Consider the following 16686-nt stretch of genomic DNA (forward strand, 5'->3'; position numbering starts at 1 on the left):
GAAGTCTTTTTTTTTTTTTTTTAGATGATTAGGTTTTACCCAAGTGTAAAAAAGAAATCTGGTGCCAACTCTGTTTCTGAAAAACAAAATGGTTCAAAAACACCGGCTTACTGAAAAGTCTTTATTACAACAATGGAACAAAAAAGGAAATGATTCATGCACGTACATAAGAAGAATATGTTGCATCTTCAGCAGGCGAGGAAGGCCATCCCACTTCTCCAATAAGCACTCTGAGAGGGGGGGGGGGAGAGATTTGTTGTAAACTCAAGTTTGTAACTAAAATCTGCAGTCTGAGTCTTCCAAAGTATGTTTTGTTTAGTATGAATTTCCCTCTATCAACAAACTTAAAACACTGGGGGAATACGAAGATTTCTGGTAGAAATACTAACTTTGGTGAACTCAGACTGCTGAAGCATCTTATTTGCTGTGAATGAACTTTAAAATGCATTTTGCACAAAAATGAAAGGACTCGTTTGTTTTCCCCCATCTCTTTAAGTGTGGTACTTATACTTATTTCAGCCTTATGTGTAGGAGGAATGATTTTAACCAATAACTTTCATATGATGTGAGTATTGTATTGAGATAGACTTGTTTCCAAACCAAACCATGAAATATGGAATGTAGTAGTGTCTTCTGCCAAAATGTGAAAGCCTGATCAAAGTCATTTACAGTGTTGACACATTGTGTGTGTGTACACATACTGTGTGTCTGTAGTTGTATCTTCTAATAGCCTCTCTGATGTGACAGGGCTGGATGGCTCCACTGGGAGGTTCCACTATAGCCGGACAACTCTGAAACAAAAAATACTGTATTGATAAACCAGAGGATACCGATTACGACATACTATGACATTTTTCCGACATACTATACTATGACTTTAATGAATTTTTCTAACATACTATGAATTTTTTCCACATACTATGCTATTAATTTTTCCGACATATTATACTTTGACTTTTTTCAACATACTATACTATGATTTTTTTCAACATACTATACTGATTTGACAGTTTTTCGATATACCAACTATGATTTTTTTCGACATACTATACATTGAATTTTTGATGACTTTTTATGACATACTATATGTTTTTTGACATACTATACTATGACTTTATGTATAATGTTTAGTATAATATGTCATGAAAATGTCCTAGTTGCAGAAGATGATTGGTTCCATATTTGGATCACACAACAGTCTACAACATCCTTACATACTTGGAGAGAACATGAAGAATGTAATAAAATTATGAGCTAAAACTTGTCTATAGCACAACAATGTTGAAGAAGATGTAGGGCAATAAATGGACCATTCCCGTGTATTTGGCTTTGTTAAGAGAAGACCGATATCTGCTGAAAATCTTGTAAGAAGGCCATTACGACAAGATGGTTAAAGTAAAAAAAAAATTGGGTTTGAACTATATTATATGAGCAGTTAAATAATATGCACATATACACACATACATATATATATATATATATATATATATATATACACACACACACACACACACACATACATATACATATATATACTATATATATGTTGAGAGAAATGATTGAAATGTTGACGATGTCAACGACAACATAAGAGAATGAACCACTGAATATATCACAAGAATAAATGGGTTTTGTGAAGAAAGGGCAATCCACATCATGTCATGTTTTTTTTCTCTCTTTTGTGTGAATGTGATCTTTCTGTAATGGAAAAGCAATAAAGAAGAAAGTATATAGAAGTATATAAGGAATGTCATAGTACAGTATGCCATAAGAAAATTCATGAAGATCATTGTATAGTATGTCATAAAAATCATAAAGAATTCATAGTATCTCGAAAAATTTCTAAAAAGTCATACTATAGTATGTTTAAAACAATTATAAAAAGTCATAGTATGTCAAAAAAATGAATAGCATAGTATGTGGAAAAGATTCCTAGTATAGTATGTTATATATGTATATAAGTATGTCAGAAAAATCATTAAAACAGTCATAGCATAGTATGTTGAAGAAATTTATTAAAAAAAAGTCATAGTATAGTATGTCGGAAAAAGTCTAGTAGTATGTCGAAGAAATTGTTTAAAAAGTCCTAGTGTAGTATGTTTAAAAAAAAACTATAATGAAGTCATAGTATAGTATGTCGTAAAAAGTCATAAAAGTCATACCCTAGTATGTTTAAATTTTTTTTATAAAAAGTCATAGTCCGTCAAAAAAAAGTCATACTATACTATGTTTTAAAAAATTATTAAAGGTCATTGAATAGTATGTTGAAAAAAGTCAGTATAGTATGTCGAAAAAGTCAACAAAAAGTCAGATCATATGTCGAAAAAATTCATAGTATAGTATTTAAAATTCATTAAAAAAAAGTCTGTATAGTATGTTGAAAAAAAGTAAAAAAAGTAATAGTATCGACCTCTAGCTCATCCAATAAGAACGTGCGCCCTCCCCTAAAAAAAAGTCATAGTATGTCGAAAAAGGTCATCAAAAAGTCATAGTATAGTATGTTGGAAAAATTAATTAAAAAGTCACAGTATAGTATGTCGAAAAAGGTCATAGAATAGTATGTCGCAAAAAGTTATTAAAAAAAGTCATAGTATAACATGTTGAAAAAGTCACCAAAAAGTTATGGCATAGTATGTGGAAAAAATTCATAGTCTAGTAAGTCAATAAAATTCATAACAAAGTCATAGTATAGTATGTTGAAAGAATTAATTAAAAGTCATAGTATAGTATGTTGAAAAAATTCAAAGTATAGTATGTCGAATTGTTTTTTATTGAACTATATTTTAGACTCAGACACACAACAAAAACGCTATAAGAGGGTTGCAGATCAAACACACCTTTTTGCGTTTCCTCTGTCTCCCTCGGCCGTCCAGACTGCCGTTACCCTGTGGGAGGGATTTTGATGAGTGGGAGGAGCTAGGTGTGGAAGGGGGAGTGGCTTCAGGTGAGTCCGGATCCTTCTTTACCTGGAAAGATGGAAGACAGATGTTATTTACTTACTTAAAACAACACTGTGGTACTCCAGTTTAGGTGATAAAAATGTGTGTGAATGTGACATTCGTGTGTGTCATACCTCAGTGTGTGTGTTGTAGTGGATGTAGCTGGCAGAGATAACACGACCAACGGGATTTGTTTTCGCAGTCATTTCTTGCTTTACCAACAGAGACAAATCCACAATCTGAACAAGGAGAATGACAGAACCACTTTATAACACTGGAAGGTTTTTCACTACGCGTATAAAGTTGATAAGAGACATAACAGGATATGTGTGACATCATGGTTCAACATGTTACCTGGGCAACAGTCTCATAGGCCAAGTATGACAAGATCTCCATGGAGATGCTGTTGGGTTTCAGCTCTAAACTGCTGCAGTCCAGCCAGTCCCGAAACTTTGACGCCTTCTTAGCTGGAAGGGGACACACACACACACTATTTTGAAATGTTAACTAAAATAACACTACCCTAATTATTTTCATCATCGGGTCATGTTTAAATGCAAATAAGTGCAAATAAAAAAGACAAATGTTTGTCAGTTACAGCTTGTCAAATGTGAGTATTTGTTGCTTTACTCAGTTTTATATTATTGGAAACTGAACATATTTGTGTTTTGCACTGCTGATTGGATAACGAAAGCAATTTGAAGACGATTTGGCAATTTTTTTCCTCTTCAAACATCTTTCATTTGAAAAACTAAACAATCAGGTAATCAACAGATAATAAAAATGCAGCACTAAAAAAAGGCTCGACATTCAGTATTTGTACTCCTGTGTGCCTGTTCTGCTACAGGGAACATTACTTGAGATGGTTTTTGATTGGGTCCTTGAATGATCTGCACTGGAAACTAATCGTATAATTGTAATTAATGACAAATTAATAATATTTGGTAATTATAGGCAGTTAGGACAGGGCTTCTCCTAGCTATGGGGCAAAGCCTAGCTCTACAAACAATATCTCTTTGGCTTTATTAACTTCCTAAATCTAGGATCATTAGAGAGAGACTTACCAAAGCTGAGCTGTCTACTCTCACAGAACTCAGAGTACTGAGTCTGGTCCATAGTTCGAGTCTGACGCTCCAAACGCTGAAGATACAGGGACACACAAGACATAAACAATTAATAATTAAAATCATCATCATCATTATCATCATCATCAATCTCAAAAATGAGTTAAATGTACTGTTGTCTACAGTCAAATCAGCGCTGCCAGTGTGTCATGGCTGAAGACATCATGATAACCTCTGACCTCCATCCGCTCCTGTTTGATTGGATCTACTTCGTGTCGCTCAGCCAACGACAGGAGCTCGCCAGTCTGATCCATCCACACCAGAAAATCCTGGGCCAATCGCTGCCTCCGCTGGGTACCGCCGGCAATACCCGATTTGTCTGCAAACATACACGACACAAAAATAAAATAAAATAGCCAAGTTTATTTGAATCTGATATTTGGTTCTCAAACATGTATTTGAAACCAGATGTGCTGTAAAACAAAGTAATCAGAGGTCAGGTTGCAGTTTGACAACATAATGAATTAAAACACAAATCTTAGCAGTACGGGGGAAATGAATATTGTTTCAAGGCTGTAAAAGCAGTAAACTGTATGTTGATCTGATTATCAAGCTGTTCTTCCAATAAAGGCTCACAACAACATCTCATTTTGTCATCACATTTTGATTGATTAATCCAACATCAGCTGCCGTGGATGTGTATGTGTGAGCGTGCACATACCTGTTTCTTGCAGCGTTTCTTCATCCTCCACAGTTTTGAGTAGTTTGGATTTATAATCTCTAAACTGGAGATATTTTAACAATCTAGCCACCTTCCTCTGGTTAGCAGACGGAAAAAGAGAGAGAAAGTGAAGAACAGAATAAGAAAGATAATAAAAATATATATAAAATACACACTCAAATATATGGGACATAGTACAAAAATGATATGCGGACAATAACCCAAACCAGTAAGAAATAAGCAGAGATAGTGATTTGAATTTGGTAGAGATTTGTAGTTGTTTTATTAGTGAGAGAACTACATATAGATAATTCATATCATATTAATAATTAATTAATTAATTAAGGAGGAGGGTTAGTGAGGTCCACCTTTTTGTTTTTTCCCCCCTTGCATTTAGTTTTCTTATTTCTTATCCTTATCTTTTGGGTGTTCTTGCCTTGGGCCGCCTCCAGTGCTTTAGGAGGGAGCCAGTTTATTGTGAGTAGGGTTGGGTACCGAAACGTTTCTGATGTAAACGGTAGTAATGAGACCGAATAAGAACGAAAATTTCGGTTCCTCATTTCGGAGCCTGACTGACTTTTTTTTTTTCAGAAGCATCGCTGCACGGGAGGCTACGTTACCACTAGCTAGTAGCTGGATTAAACACAATGGTTAAAATGCTGACAGCTTACATTAAGCGGTGTAAAGTGTGTCTGTATTTCCCTGTAGAGGATTCCAACACCGGGACGTAACAGTCCGCAGCTGCCGTTGTTGGAAAAACAACACACAGACAGTGCGTTCACTTGAAACTCGCCAGCCTTGTGGTGCATTCAAAGTTATTGGAAAATACCCTTTTCCCATCTGGTGCTTGTTTTTGTCATTTACCAGCAATTTACTGATGAAATAAGTCATTGTTATAAGTTATTGTAAGTACATTATTAATCAATCATTTAATTTTGACCATATGGCCTTAGCAATAAACAAGCCATTCTTTAATGTCGCCAACTGTCGTTTTGTGCTCCTTTTTTATATTTTATATTATATACATTATAAATATATTATATATATTTCGGTTCAGGCTCCGGTTCAGGCACCGGCACCGTTTTAAAAGTATCGTTTTAGCACCGGTATCGGAAAAAACCCAAACGATACCCAACCCTAATTGTGAGTAGGTTATTATATTGTTGTTGTTTTTTTTTCCTTTCTAGTTGTTTGAAAGGACCCAGCCCTCACCTAGTCGTCCCATGCTAGTCTTGTTTAACAGAGCCACCCCCCCCCCCACAAAGTATGTAAAAAAATATATAATAGAGAAGTAAATGAAAAGACACAGAGAACAGAAAAGTTGTGACATTAAATAATACAATTTGATAAAAGTATGTTAATTAAAAAAAAGAAAGAAATTCAGTAAAGTAGCAAAGTAGTAGCAGTTCAAAAACTAACAGAAAAAGACAGAAAAAAGAGAAAAGGATTTGTGGATGTGTGTGGATAGAATAACTATATTACAGTAATAGTTATTCATATCAAAGCTGCAATCAATGGTGACCCTAATCTTTTGAGGTTAAGAATGCTACGTTTTTTTTTATTCAAAAAGGATCCTTCATGATATAATGTTTTGTGTATTTGATGTGCTGTTTCAGTGTGTGTTGTGTGTGTGTCTTGTTTACCTTGTCCCTCCTCATCAGGAACAGGATGTCCTCCGGTGAAATGACCCTCGACCCACGAAGAGACGCCCCCTCGCAGGCCTGATGCAGCTGATAAATAAACCAATCACTTTAATTAGCATTATTGCGCATAACTTAACACTCCTTTTCATAACAAAGTATCTCCACACTGTAGTATTGCTACTTTTACTTAAGTAAAAGATCGGAGAAACTTCTTCCACCGTTATGCCTATGTACAAGTGTACTGTATTTGCGTTACCATAGTAATGAGCTGCGTGTGCACAATATCCTCCACCAGAGCTGCAGTCTCGTGCAGAGGCCTGCGGGCGTCTCCCAGAGCAAACCTGAAGCACAAAGACACAAAATATTAAATCGCAGTGATGTTTCAAGTGAATCCTCTGAAACAGTGAAATGCATTTAGACTGCCGGTGTTGATGAGCTGCTAATTGTTACAAGTCGATGCTTAGTAACAATTTTAAAAGCGTTTATATAAAAATTGTTTGACTTTGTTTCGGGAGCATCTGAGAGATAACTTGTCAATTTAGTGGTTCAGCAGTATTGGGAAAGATTAAACTTAATCTAAATTCTCAGTTCTTTTCTAACCAAGCTGCTGTTTCTGTTTCTGCTGCCAAAATGTGAAACTGCATTAGCAGCAACATATAACAGCTTCATGGAGTTGACAGGATGATCTTGTATTGTGTTGTACCAAACAATAAAGAGATGTGATGTAGACATTTATTGATATGTAAATGTCATACATTTAATTATTTAACTCATAAAATGCTGACTAAATTAGCACTTGACAGCAATTAACTGAGTAATTGTTATTAATGCACTTAAGTTCAATATAGCTAGGTATTATTAAACGTCAATACTTTTGTGGTACCAACCGAAATGTGTCTGTAGCACTAAGTACCAGGAACTACATGCAAGCTGGATTTAAATTATTGTGTATTGTGAGTTTTGTAGAAGCGTAAAACCTAGATATGGCATCTGCACTAGGGTTGCACGATATTGACAAAATGTGATATTGCGATATCGATTATGAATATTGCAATATCGATATTCATTTTGATATTGTTAAACATATCAAAATAGAGATTTATGTACGGCTCTGTAGTGCGGCTGGACCACAGGTCGGTCGTGGATGAAAAATATTCAATATTTCCGACTCCAAACTCTGTTTATAAAGTTGCAGAATAGCTACCGGTGAGAAATAGATGCGGGATGGGATTACTTTTGGCCACTAAAGTTTCCTTTTCAATCTCTGTTATTTCGTCTTTTCCCTGAGCAACACTAATTTTTTTCTTACTTTTGTGTTCTTTCTTTTGCGCCACTCACTCCCTTCGCTCTCTCTTTAGGTCCTTTCTTTTTCCTCTTTCCCGTCTCTGATTCGTTCCGTTTGTTTTTTTTGGTCTCTATCCATTTCTTCACTTACACTGTCACTGTCGAAATATGCACACACGTCACGACACGGGACGCAGCGCTCCACAAAATAAACAAAATATTGCATACTTATCGCGTGATAAGTATGTGATATCTCGATAACGATATCATGCACCCCTAATCTGCACTATTTTTCTTTTTCTTTTTTGATACTCAGAACTTAAGTTAAATACATGAGATTAAGGTCTATCTGACCAAACACATGAACTTAAATCAGTGCATGTCTCCCCGACCCTCACAAACACATACACTGTGGTCAACAGGCTACACACACACACACACACACGCACGCGCGTGCATGCACACACAAACCACAATTTTGCCAAACCACAATTTGCATCCAAAAAAGCCACTTCCATGATGGCAGTCTAAACTAAACCCACATCCTGAAGCTCTTTCCTTCTCTCATTGTTTCTCTTTGCCTCCGTCTCTCTGTCAGAAACACCAGACAGCCCTCCTTGTGGTCTCTCCGCTCCCCCTCCCTTATCTGCGCTGTGATTGGCTGTTTGCTGCTGTCAACCACGCAGGTGAGACACACTGGATTTGGTTTGGGGTTGTGGGCAGGAGGGCCTCAGGCTGAGCGTTGGCTTTAGGTTTTGGGGTTTAGTTGGGTTTCAGCCTCGCTGACCACCGCCACCATCTCTCTGCAGCCACACACACACACACACAACACCAGGTGAGTACCCCCAAAACACACACTCACACTAATGAGAGGCCACATCACGTATTTTACTTTTTTTGAAAAACCCACAGAAAGAGCTAATTTCTGGAGAAAAAAAAATAATTCCATGTGGTTTGTGGAAACGTTGTCTTTGTCCTTTGTTTTCAACAATTGTTGTGATCAAATGTTTTGAAGAAGACAACTGTGCCAACTGATTTCAGGAAATAAATAGTACTTATGCTTTTGTTAAACTATACAATATGTTTAGTCTTTCTTCTACTGCAAAGTAGGGCTGCAACTAATGATTATGTTTTACTATTGATTCATCTGAAAATGATTTACTTGATAAATTGATTTAGTGTTTTTCCATAAAATGTCAGAGAATTTACTGGAGAATGAACCAGGTCATATTAGCTAATTTGCCTAAAAATGTCAGAATAGATTATCCAATTTGTTGATAATAATATAAATTTTTTTGAATAGCCGATTCGTTTTATGTTGCTCGACTTAGCGATAAATCGAAAAATCGTTTCAGCACTACTGCAAAGACAGTTTAGGTCAAATGAGGCCATTCATTTCAGCTACACTTCATGTTAAACGCCTTTATTGTGTACTTGCTGCATTTACTCCGTTAATAAGTCCATTAGGGGTTTTGAAATTAATCATTGCATCGATGCATTGCTATGCGGACCCGGACGATTCTGCATCGATTCACTGACAGACCATAATCGATTATTGCCTGCTGATGTTACTTGTTGATTTTCCGGTTGCCGTTTTTTTGTTTTTGCCTTTTGTCTGTTGTCTGCTGTGTTCAGACTCCGCTACATTCAGGAAGTGTCTTTTTTTAAGAGCAGATACAACAAAAGGGGAGTTCATATATATCTGACCGCTTGAATTTGTCGATGAAAACCATGTGTAGCAATCTATAATAATACTGAGGAGCTGATGCATCGTGATGCATCGGGATATCGAATCGATCCATACTTTTTGGAGTCTTAACTAGATTGTAATGTTGTGAACTGAAAGTCTAGTGACAAATCGAGATCTTAAATGTGCACTGATCATTATTAAGGGATGATGTTATTGTGATATTTCTTTCACCTGCCTGTAAATAGAGCCATTTCTATTTCATTTGACATACCTTAACAGTGCCATCAAAATGACGGGCTGTGGACTGTTTAAAGACATCTGTGTTTCAGTTTCTATCAGGCAGTTTATCATTAGCGAAACACTTTCTCTCTCCTTTGTTAAACAGGTTTCGATGGCTTCAAACAGTCTGTTCAGCAGCAGCCCAATGCTATACTGGGGTGAGTCTCTCTCTGTGTGTGTGTGTGTGTGTGTGTGTATGTATGTGTGTCTTACATCATACTTTGTAGCTCTGGGATGAAATTGGTCCTGGAAGCTGGACGGTCTTTAGAACTGGAGGCTGCTGAGCCAGCCATGGGACTGCTCATAACCACAGCCACCTGATGACATGAACAGAACAAAGAAGCTGCATTACACTGTGGAACTAAATTAAAGGTGGAGTCTGCAATTCTGGTAGCCTGGGAAAAACCTGATGAACTTCCGGCAATTTTGAGATTTGCTCTGCCAAGAGCCCATTTCCAATTTTTCCAAATCGAGGCAACAATCACAACCATTGAGGCGAGTTTTACACGATGACGATAGCGCAGCAACCCGTTGATGCCTCTGTCGCTGCTACGTCACCCAGATTGTTGGTCTGATTGGTTGAAGGACTATCCAATTGCGCCCAGAGGCATTTGAGCGGCATCCGTTGGTGATGCCCCTTTGGAAATGAGCTGTGAATGAACCTTCCCCAGACCCACTCTCAGTTACAACTGCCGCGTCATGGCGGCTTGTTCAGAATACGATCTCATATTGTACTAAAATAGTTCACTGAAACGTGTTTCTGAAAACATTTTAAGCGAGAAATAGGCCGTGCAGTTGCTGAATCTGTCTTCATTTCAGATCGACAAAGGTCAGTTTAAAAATATTTCGTCCGATTTTGAGAGGCTTAGTCACACTCATTACGCTCGCCATTTCCGGGTGAGTCCTGACTGCCCTGTCTCTGACTGAGCATGTCAAATCGGCCAAAATGAAGGCTGATAGCTCCTCGGACAGACAACGGCACGGAACACACCGAACAGACTCGAGTCACTGACCTCGCCAGACTGTCCAACGGCCGATTATCGGCCCGATGTGTAGCTGCCTTTAAAACACCCATGGCCTTTCCCCTGTCCTGTGTACAAGCACGAACGGAATAGCATTGTGTGGCTCGGTCCAACTCTGACCCACTTTTTTGGTTTCCCATGTATAGAGACAGGGCTGTGTACCGAATTATTGTTCAATGCACAGAACGGACAGCAGACCATGAGGAGATATTCACTGAATTTAACAAAGTAACGCGTATTGGATTAGAATGGCAGGCTCCACCTTTAACAAAAAAAACATTATAGCTCACCCTCACACAACATGTATCAAATATATGCTGCTCTTCCAGACACATTTCTGTAAATCTAACCAGATAGCATGTGTTGTATATCAGTAAGTTGAATTATTCTCCCAGCAGCACAACTGATAATAAAAAGGCTGCCCGACTATTTCAATCTGTAAACCTGTCAACAATGATGCTGATGCTATAGCCGCATCATTATTGAGTTTATCGTAAGAAACGTAGGTGTTGCTTTACTCAAAGTGTCTCAGTCTCACATCTTCTCTTGCTCTGACAACACCTGATTTCCACACAGGAGATTTTCTTAAACTACTAACTAAACTAAATCTTAAACTAGACAGATTCTGTAAATTCTGATTCAGCAAGTCTTTCTTGCCAGATTAAAGTAGATTGCTGAATGCATACTGACTCTCTGCGATTTCAAACACATCCAGCACTTTATTATTTACTGTATTGATGTTTTAAAATCACACACACTGATGATGTGTACCTGCTCTTTGTTCCCTTCAATTGTTGTTTTAGAGGGGTTTTTTTGGATTGTTTTTAATGCTGTGTTTTGTGAAGCCAAAGACAAGGTTTCACAAAATGTTGTTCCAAATTAACCAACAACCATTCTTGGTTATGACGAAGCTATGCACTCAACTGCCGGTTTATAAGATACACCCTTGCTAAAAGTAATGCAGTCTAATCAAGAGTCCTGCTCTAAATCCTTCCTTGATGAAGGTTATAATGTTGAAACTGTTTTTAAGAGGTGTTGATTCTGCTGATTGGTCATTTGGGAGGATGTACAGTTAGTGGTGCTGATGAATTGTATTGTATTGTTAAGTGAAAACCATGACATATTGCCGGATTGTTTTATGTATTAGACTAGCATTAGTTTTAGCTAGGTTTAACTAATAAACTGACAGCTGAGTGTAGATATAATGAATGACAGTGCTGAAACTGTTGATGAACTTCTGTTGATGAATTATAACACAAAATGGCGCAGCAGCATCGCACCTAAGCAAATTAAACCTGCTCTCCCACACATAGATACTAAAGTCAATGTCAACAAAACTGTCACGGTTGTGAATAGTCTGTAATGTACACTTTGGCATCATTTAACCGAAACAAAACTAGTCAGCCCTGTAGTACAGAACAGAAGCTGGGCCAATAGCCTAAAATAACAAGATAGCAGAACATATTCGAGGCAAATCAACACAGAGTATTCACACAGAGAGGTACAGAGAGGACAGGTGGTGTGACCGCAGTAACTTCCCCTCCCCGGCAGTAAAATCTGAATGATAATACAGCGCAGTTCCCTCCTATTCAAACACTGCGGTGAATTAAACACAATGCAGTGAGAAGAGACAAAAAAAAGAAAGGCAGACAGGAGGAGAAGAACAGAGAAAGAAAAGGTCCAAAAATAGTTTAAAACTCTCACCAAAATCGTTCAAGAAAGCGTTGGTGCTGCTTCTGTTGACGCTTTTCCATTTAATTAATTTTCGGCGCGACTTGATGACGTGATGCGAATTTACGAAGCGCGGCGTTTTGGTAGTTGTAGTTTTCTCCACTTCTGGCCAAAAACGTCCTTTATCGTCTAATAGTTTCATTTTGTTTGTTTTTTGTTTTTACTTTGAGAAAATGCAACACATCCCAATTGAATCATTCCTACTATCACATAAACACAGAATAAAGTACATTCAAAATATTTATTTTTACTTACCAAATTACATTCCAGTCTACTTACCAAATTACATTCCAGTCTATCAAGATTTGAGCTGATTTCTTACTTGAACTTAAACTTGGTTTATTTGACTAAAGATTGGGACCCAATAGCTAAAATACTTAAGACCCTGATTAAAAAAAAAAAAGTGATATTTTTATAAGTCTTTTGGAACGGTGAGGAGTTTGGAGCTGACTTGGAAAAATTGCATATAAAATGTACGCTGAAAGACATAAGGACTATTACTGCTGCTTGTTTCTCTACCTCTGCTCTCACTATGCTTTTTAGGAATTGTGAACATGGCAATGTTTTTGTATTATAACTGTATGCAGTCTTTGTTGACCACATGAATTTTAATTTCAGAAAAAATCATATTAAAGAAAAAAAAGGATAAAACTTCAGTGGATAGATCTCTCTGTTCTCTTTCTGCTATCTCTCAGATCCTGTGGTGAAGCGCTGGCCAACACCATCACCCACCAACCGTCAACTGGACGACCAGGAGGTAAGGTCCCTCCACCAGCGCAGCACAGCGCCACCCAGGGGCCTGGTGCAGACTGACAGCCCAAACTTCCTCTGCAGCAGCCTGCCGCAGCACTGGAGGTGTAACAAGACCCTGCCAACAGCATTCACTGTAAGCAATCATCTATCTATCTATCTATCTATCTATCTATCTATCTATCTATCTATCTATCTATCTATCTATCTATCTATCTATCTATCTATCTATCTATCTATCTATCTATCTATCTATCTATCTATCTATCTATCTATCTATCTATCTATCTATCTATCTATCTATCTATCTATCTATCTATCTATCTGTCCATTCATACATCTGTCCATTCATCTATCTGTCCATCTATCCATCCGTCTCTCTCCATCCTCCAGGTAGTTGCCCTGGGCAATGATGTGCCAGATGGCGTGGTGGTCACAGTGATGGCTGGTAACAGTGAAAACAGCAGCGCCGAGCTACGCAACGCCACAGCGACCATGAAGCAAGGCTATGCCTACTTTAATGACCTGCGCTTCATAGGTCGCAGCGGGAGAGGTAGATGGACAGATACTCTACTGATACAATAATTACATGTAACATAAATAAACATGCAGAGGCCTCGTTTCAAAGTGACTTAACAGCAGTTATGAGGAACGTAGTCTGGCATGTCCAGCTCTATCACCACAGCGCTGTGGAGTAGGGCTGGCAATATATCGATATTATATCGCCATTGATATATGAAGCTAGATATCATCTTAAATTTTGGATATCGTAATATTGTGATATGACATAAGTGTTGTCTTTTCCTGGTTTTAAATGCAACATGACAGTAAAGTGATGTACTTTTCTAAACTTACCAGACTGTTTTAGCTGTTCTGTTCATTGCCTTTACTCACTTAGTCATTATATCCACATTATTGATGATTATTTATCTAAACTCTCATTGTGTAAATATTTTGTGAAAGCACCAATAGTCAACACTACAATATCGCCACAATATCGACATTGATGTATTTGGTCAAAAATATCGTGATATTTGATTTTCTACATATCGCCCAGCTCTACTGTGGAGTAAGGGCTGGCTCCTCCACACATACATTCTGGGATAGGAGAAAAAAACGCTCTGGGTTGTTTGCATTTCTTTAAACCAATCACAATCGTCACACTCGCTAAGCTCTGGACGCAGCGACTGTGGCTCTGCAAAATAGTTTCGGGAAGGAACTTGTTTTGGTGGAACATTTGCACCCTGCAAAAGAAAACGCCACACACAATATTAAATGAAGTTAACTGTTCACACAATACAGTAACGTGAGCTATATAAATTAGCTGATACATGGTTAAACTTGTTTAAATTTGCTCTTACTAGTGTATCGCCGTGTGTACTTCGTCCATAGCAAATCCCTGCCAATCAGTCCCAAAACATCCCAGTTAGGGAGTAAATGCCGTAATCATATTCTCTGTAAATCTTTACAATCATTTCCAGAAAGAACCAAGCAGGCCTGCCTTATTGTACAATCCAAATTTTCTTCAAAACTTGCCATTTTCCGTGTGTAGCTTGCTAACTCGAAGTTTGTTGTTGAAGCGAAGGAATTTTGAGAACGGCAACACACAGAGAGAGGAAGGTGAGAGACATCCAGCCCGTAAGTCAGGCAATTATCCTGGAAATGTACTTCCGTTGATCCAGACTATAAGGAACAAGTCACATTGGAGGGTCAACACGTTGAAGAAAACATAGTAGCCTATCATCCTCACCTAATCCTCCTTTGATTTCCACCTTTTTTCATTTAAATTCCCTCCCTCACACAGAAATGTAGCATTTTCTTACAGTAATTTTGTCTTTCCATCTATGCTGCAATATGAAGGGCTTTGCCTTGTAACTCAGACAATTAAGTTAGAAGGATAAACAGAAAGAAGACAGGGATACTTTGTCAATTAGTTCTCGATCATGGACTCCCAGTCAAGGTTATCTGTATGACATAAAACAAAGTTTGTCCCAGACAGCTTTGCAGTCAATCTTTACAACATACTGTATGACACCCTCTATCCTTAGATTGAAAAAAAACCTGAGATAAAACTGACTTCATTTATCATTAAACCGCAATTGTCAACTGTACATCCTGTACATGTGTTATTCTTTTCAGGTAAGAGTTTCACAATTTCCATCAATGTGCTGACCTCGCCGCCTCAGATCGCCACCCTACATAGAGCCATCAAGGTCACTGTGGATGGACAGCGGCTGCCAAGACGTCAGTACACACTGGGGAAAATAACAAGATGTTTTATCCAAAGCTTTCAGTGAGAATTACTCTGACTCTCTCTCTCTCTCTCTCTCTCTCTCTCTCTCTCTCTCTCTCTCTCTCTGTGGACAGGACCGAGGCAGAAGGAGGTGAAGTCAGGAGCGTTCAGGTCACCCATCAGCAGCACTGCATCATCAGGTTTGTTGTATAAATCCTTATTTTTTAAATTAGAAACCAACCATGTTATTGTTAACTTTCACATGCAGGACTGAAAATATGCAGCAGTGGGCAAATGTACAGCGTCTCCACAAAAGCAAAGTTGCATCTAACTGGTGTATTTTTTTTTATTGCATAAAATTGTGCCTAATGTTTTTATCCACAGTATAGTAACTGTACTCGCACAGCGTACAGTATACTGTTGGGTAGGGTTAATAATGCCCTCATATCACATATTTTGTATTTTATAATGTAAAATCCTTATTTGCAAAGTGGACTATATTTCCATCTAAAATACTGTTAAGTATAAACTGGAAATATCTCATAAAGTACCTTAAAATTGTACTACAGTACCATTGATAATAGTAACAATTTATTTAAAATTCAAAGCAACTAAAAACTAATCATATAGAAATCCAAACTTACTAGATTTATGCCAGAGCTTTCAGCCACATGTCACATTTTCATCCATGGATGGATTTTGGAGTTTCCATAAAGATGAGCAATAAAGGTTCAATACTTATGTCACAACTGAACAAACTCCATCTGCTGAGGAAGGCCATGATATGATATAACTGAAAGCTCTGGAAAACAAGTGGACCTTGAATTAGGATCTTTTTTTGCTGTTTCCGAGCTCAAGAATGGACTTTAATGCTCAATATTATTTGTTACTGATGTTTTTGTGGACAAGCTGTTGATGTTGTTTCTCTCCAGATTGTAGATCTTTTACCTCCTCTCTGTGGACCAATGAGCCATCGTTTCTGGGCCAGGTAACGTCTCTGACTTCCTCCTTCACTCCAAGTCCCAGAATGCACCGCTTGCCTACCCTCTCCTACCCCACCCAGCCCACACCGTACAGCTCCTACAGCCTGTCTTCTCCTCCTCCACCTTCGCTGAATCACAGTGGTTCATTCCAGCCAAGCAGCTTCTATCATGGACCAAACCAAACGATCCAGACCATGGGGGAGGACCGCAACATCGTCACATCTCTGACTAATTACATTGATGGGGGGTGTCTTTCTATACGAGGGGAGGAGCCTGTCTGGAGGCCTTATTGAGTACTCGATGTGTTACAGGCTACATCGTCATTGAATAAATTATTTCACGACTTT

General features: G+C 38.0%; 2 protein-coding genes across 4 annotated transcripts; one reads left to right on the forward strand and one right to left on the reverse strand.

Annotated features, from left to right (window-relative positions):
• Nucleotides 1-107: 107 nt before the first annotated feature.
• Nucleotides 108-12428, reverse strand: supt3h (SPT3 homolog, SAGA and STAGA complex component). 3 transcript variants are annotated; one of them, XM_078272888.1, is made up of 12 exons: nucleotides 12347-12428; nucleotides 9834-9937; nucleotides 6624-6708; nucleotides 6368-6454; nucleotides 4725-4821; nucleotides 4243-4382; nucleotides 4004-4079; nucleotides 3294-3406; nucleotides 3074-3178; nucleotides 2838-2966; nucleotides 702-791; nucleotides 108-230 (listed from the first exon to the last, which is right to left on the reverse strand). In XM_078272888.1, exons 2-12 carry the CDS (start codon nucleotides 9923-9925, stop codon nucleotides 189-191), a joined length of 1056 nt encoding a protein of 351 aa, XP_078129014.1. In that variant the 5' UTR covers nucleotides 9926-9937; nucleotides 12347-12428; the 3' UTR covers nucleotides 108-188. The 3 variants fall into 3 exon arrangements, with proteins under 3 accessions (XP_078129014.1, XP_078129015.1, XP_078129016.1); XM_078272889.1 differs by lacking the exon at nucleotides 12347-12428 and adding an exon at nucleotides 8194-8454 and having other exon boundaries at nucleotides 9834-9915; XM_078272890.1 differs by lacking the exon at nucleotides 12347-12428 and having other exon boundaries at nucleotides 9841-9920.
• runx2a (RUNX family transcription factor 2a) lies at nucleotides 9733-16644 on the forward strand. The gene is made up of 6 exons (XM_078272891.1): nucleotides 9733-9778; nucleotides 13069-13259; nucleotides 13517-13676; nucleotides 15263-15367; nucleotides 15491-15556; nucleotides 16289-16644. The coding sequence occupies exons 1-6, from the start codon at nucleotides 9733-9735 to the stop codon at nucleotides 16630-16632; spliced, it is 912 nt and encodes a 303-aa protein (XP_078129017.1). The 3' UTR covers nucleotides 16633-16644.
• Nucleotides 16645-16686: the final 42 nt, after the last annotated feature.

This window comes from Sander vitreus, chromosome 17, assembly GCF_031162955.1.
Source record: "Sander vitreus isolate 19-12246 chromosome 17, sanVit1, whole genome shotgun sequence".
Taxonomy (NCBI): Eukaryota; Metazoa; Chordata; class Actinopteri; order Perciformes; family Percidae; genus Sander; species Sander vitreus.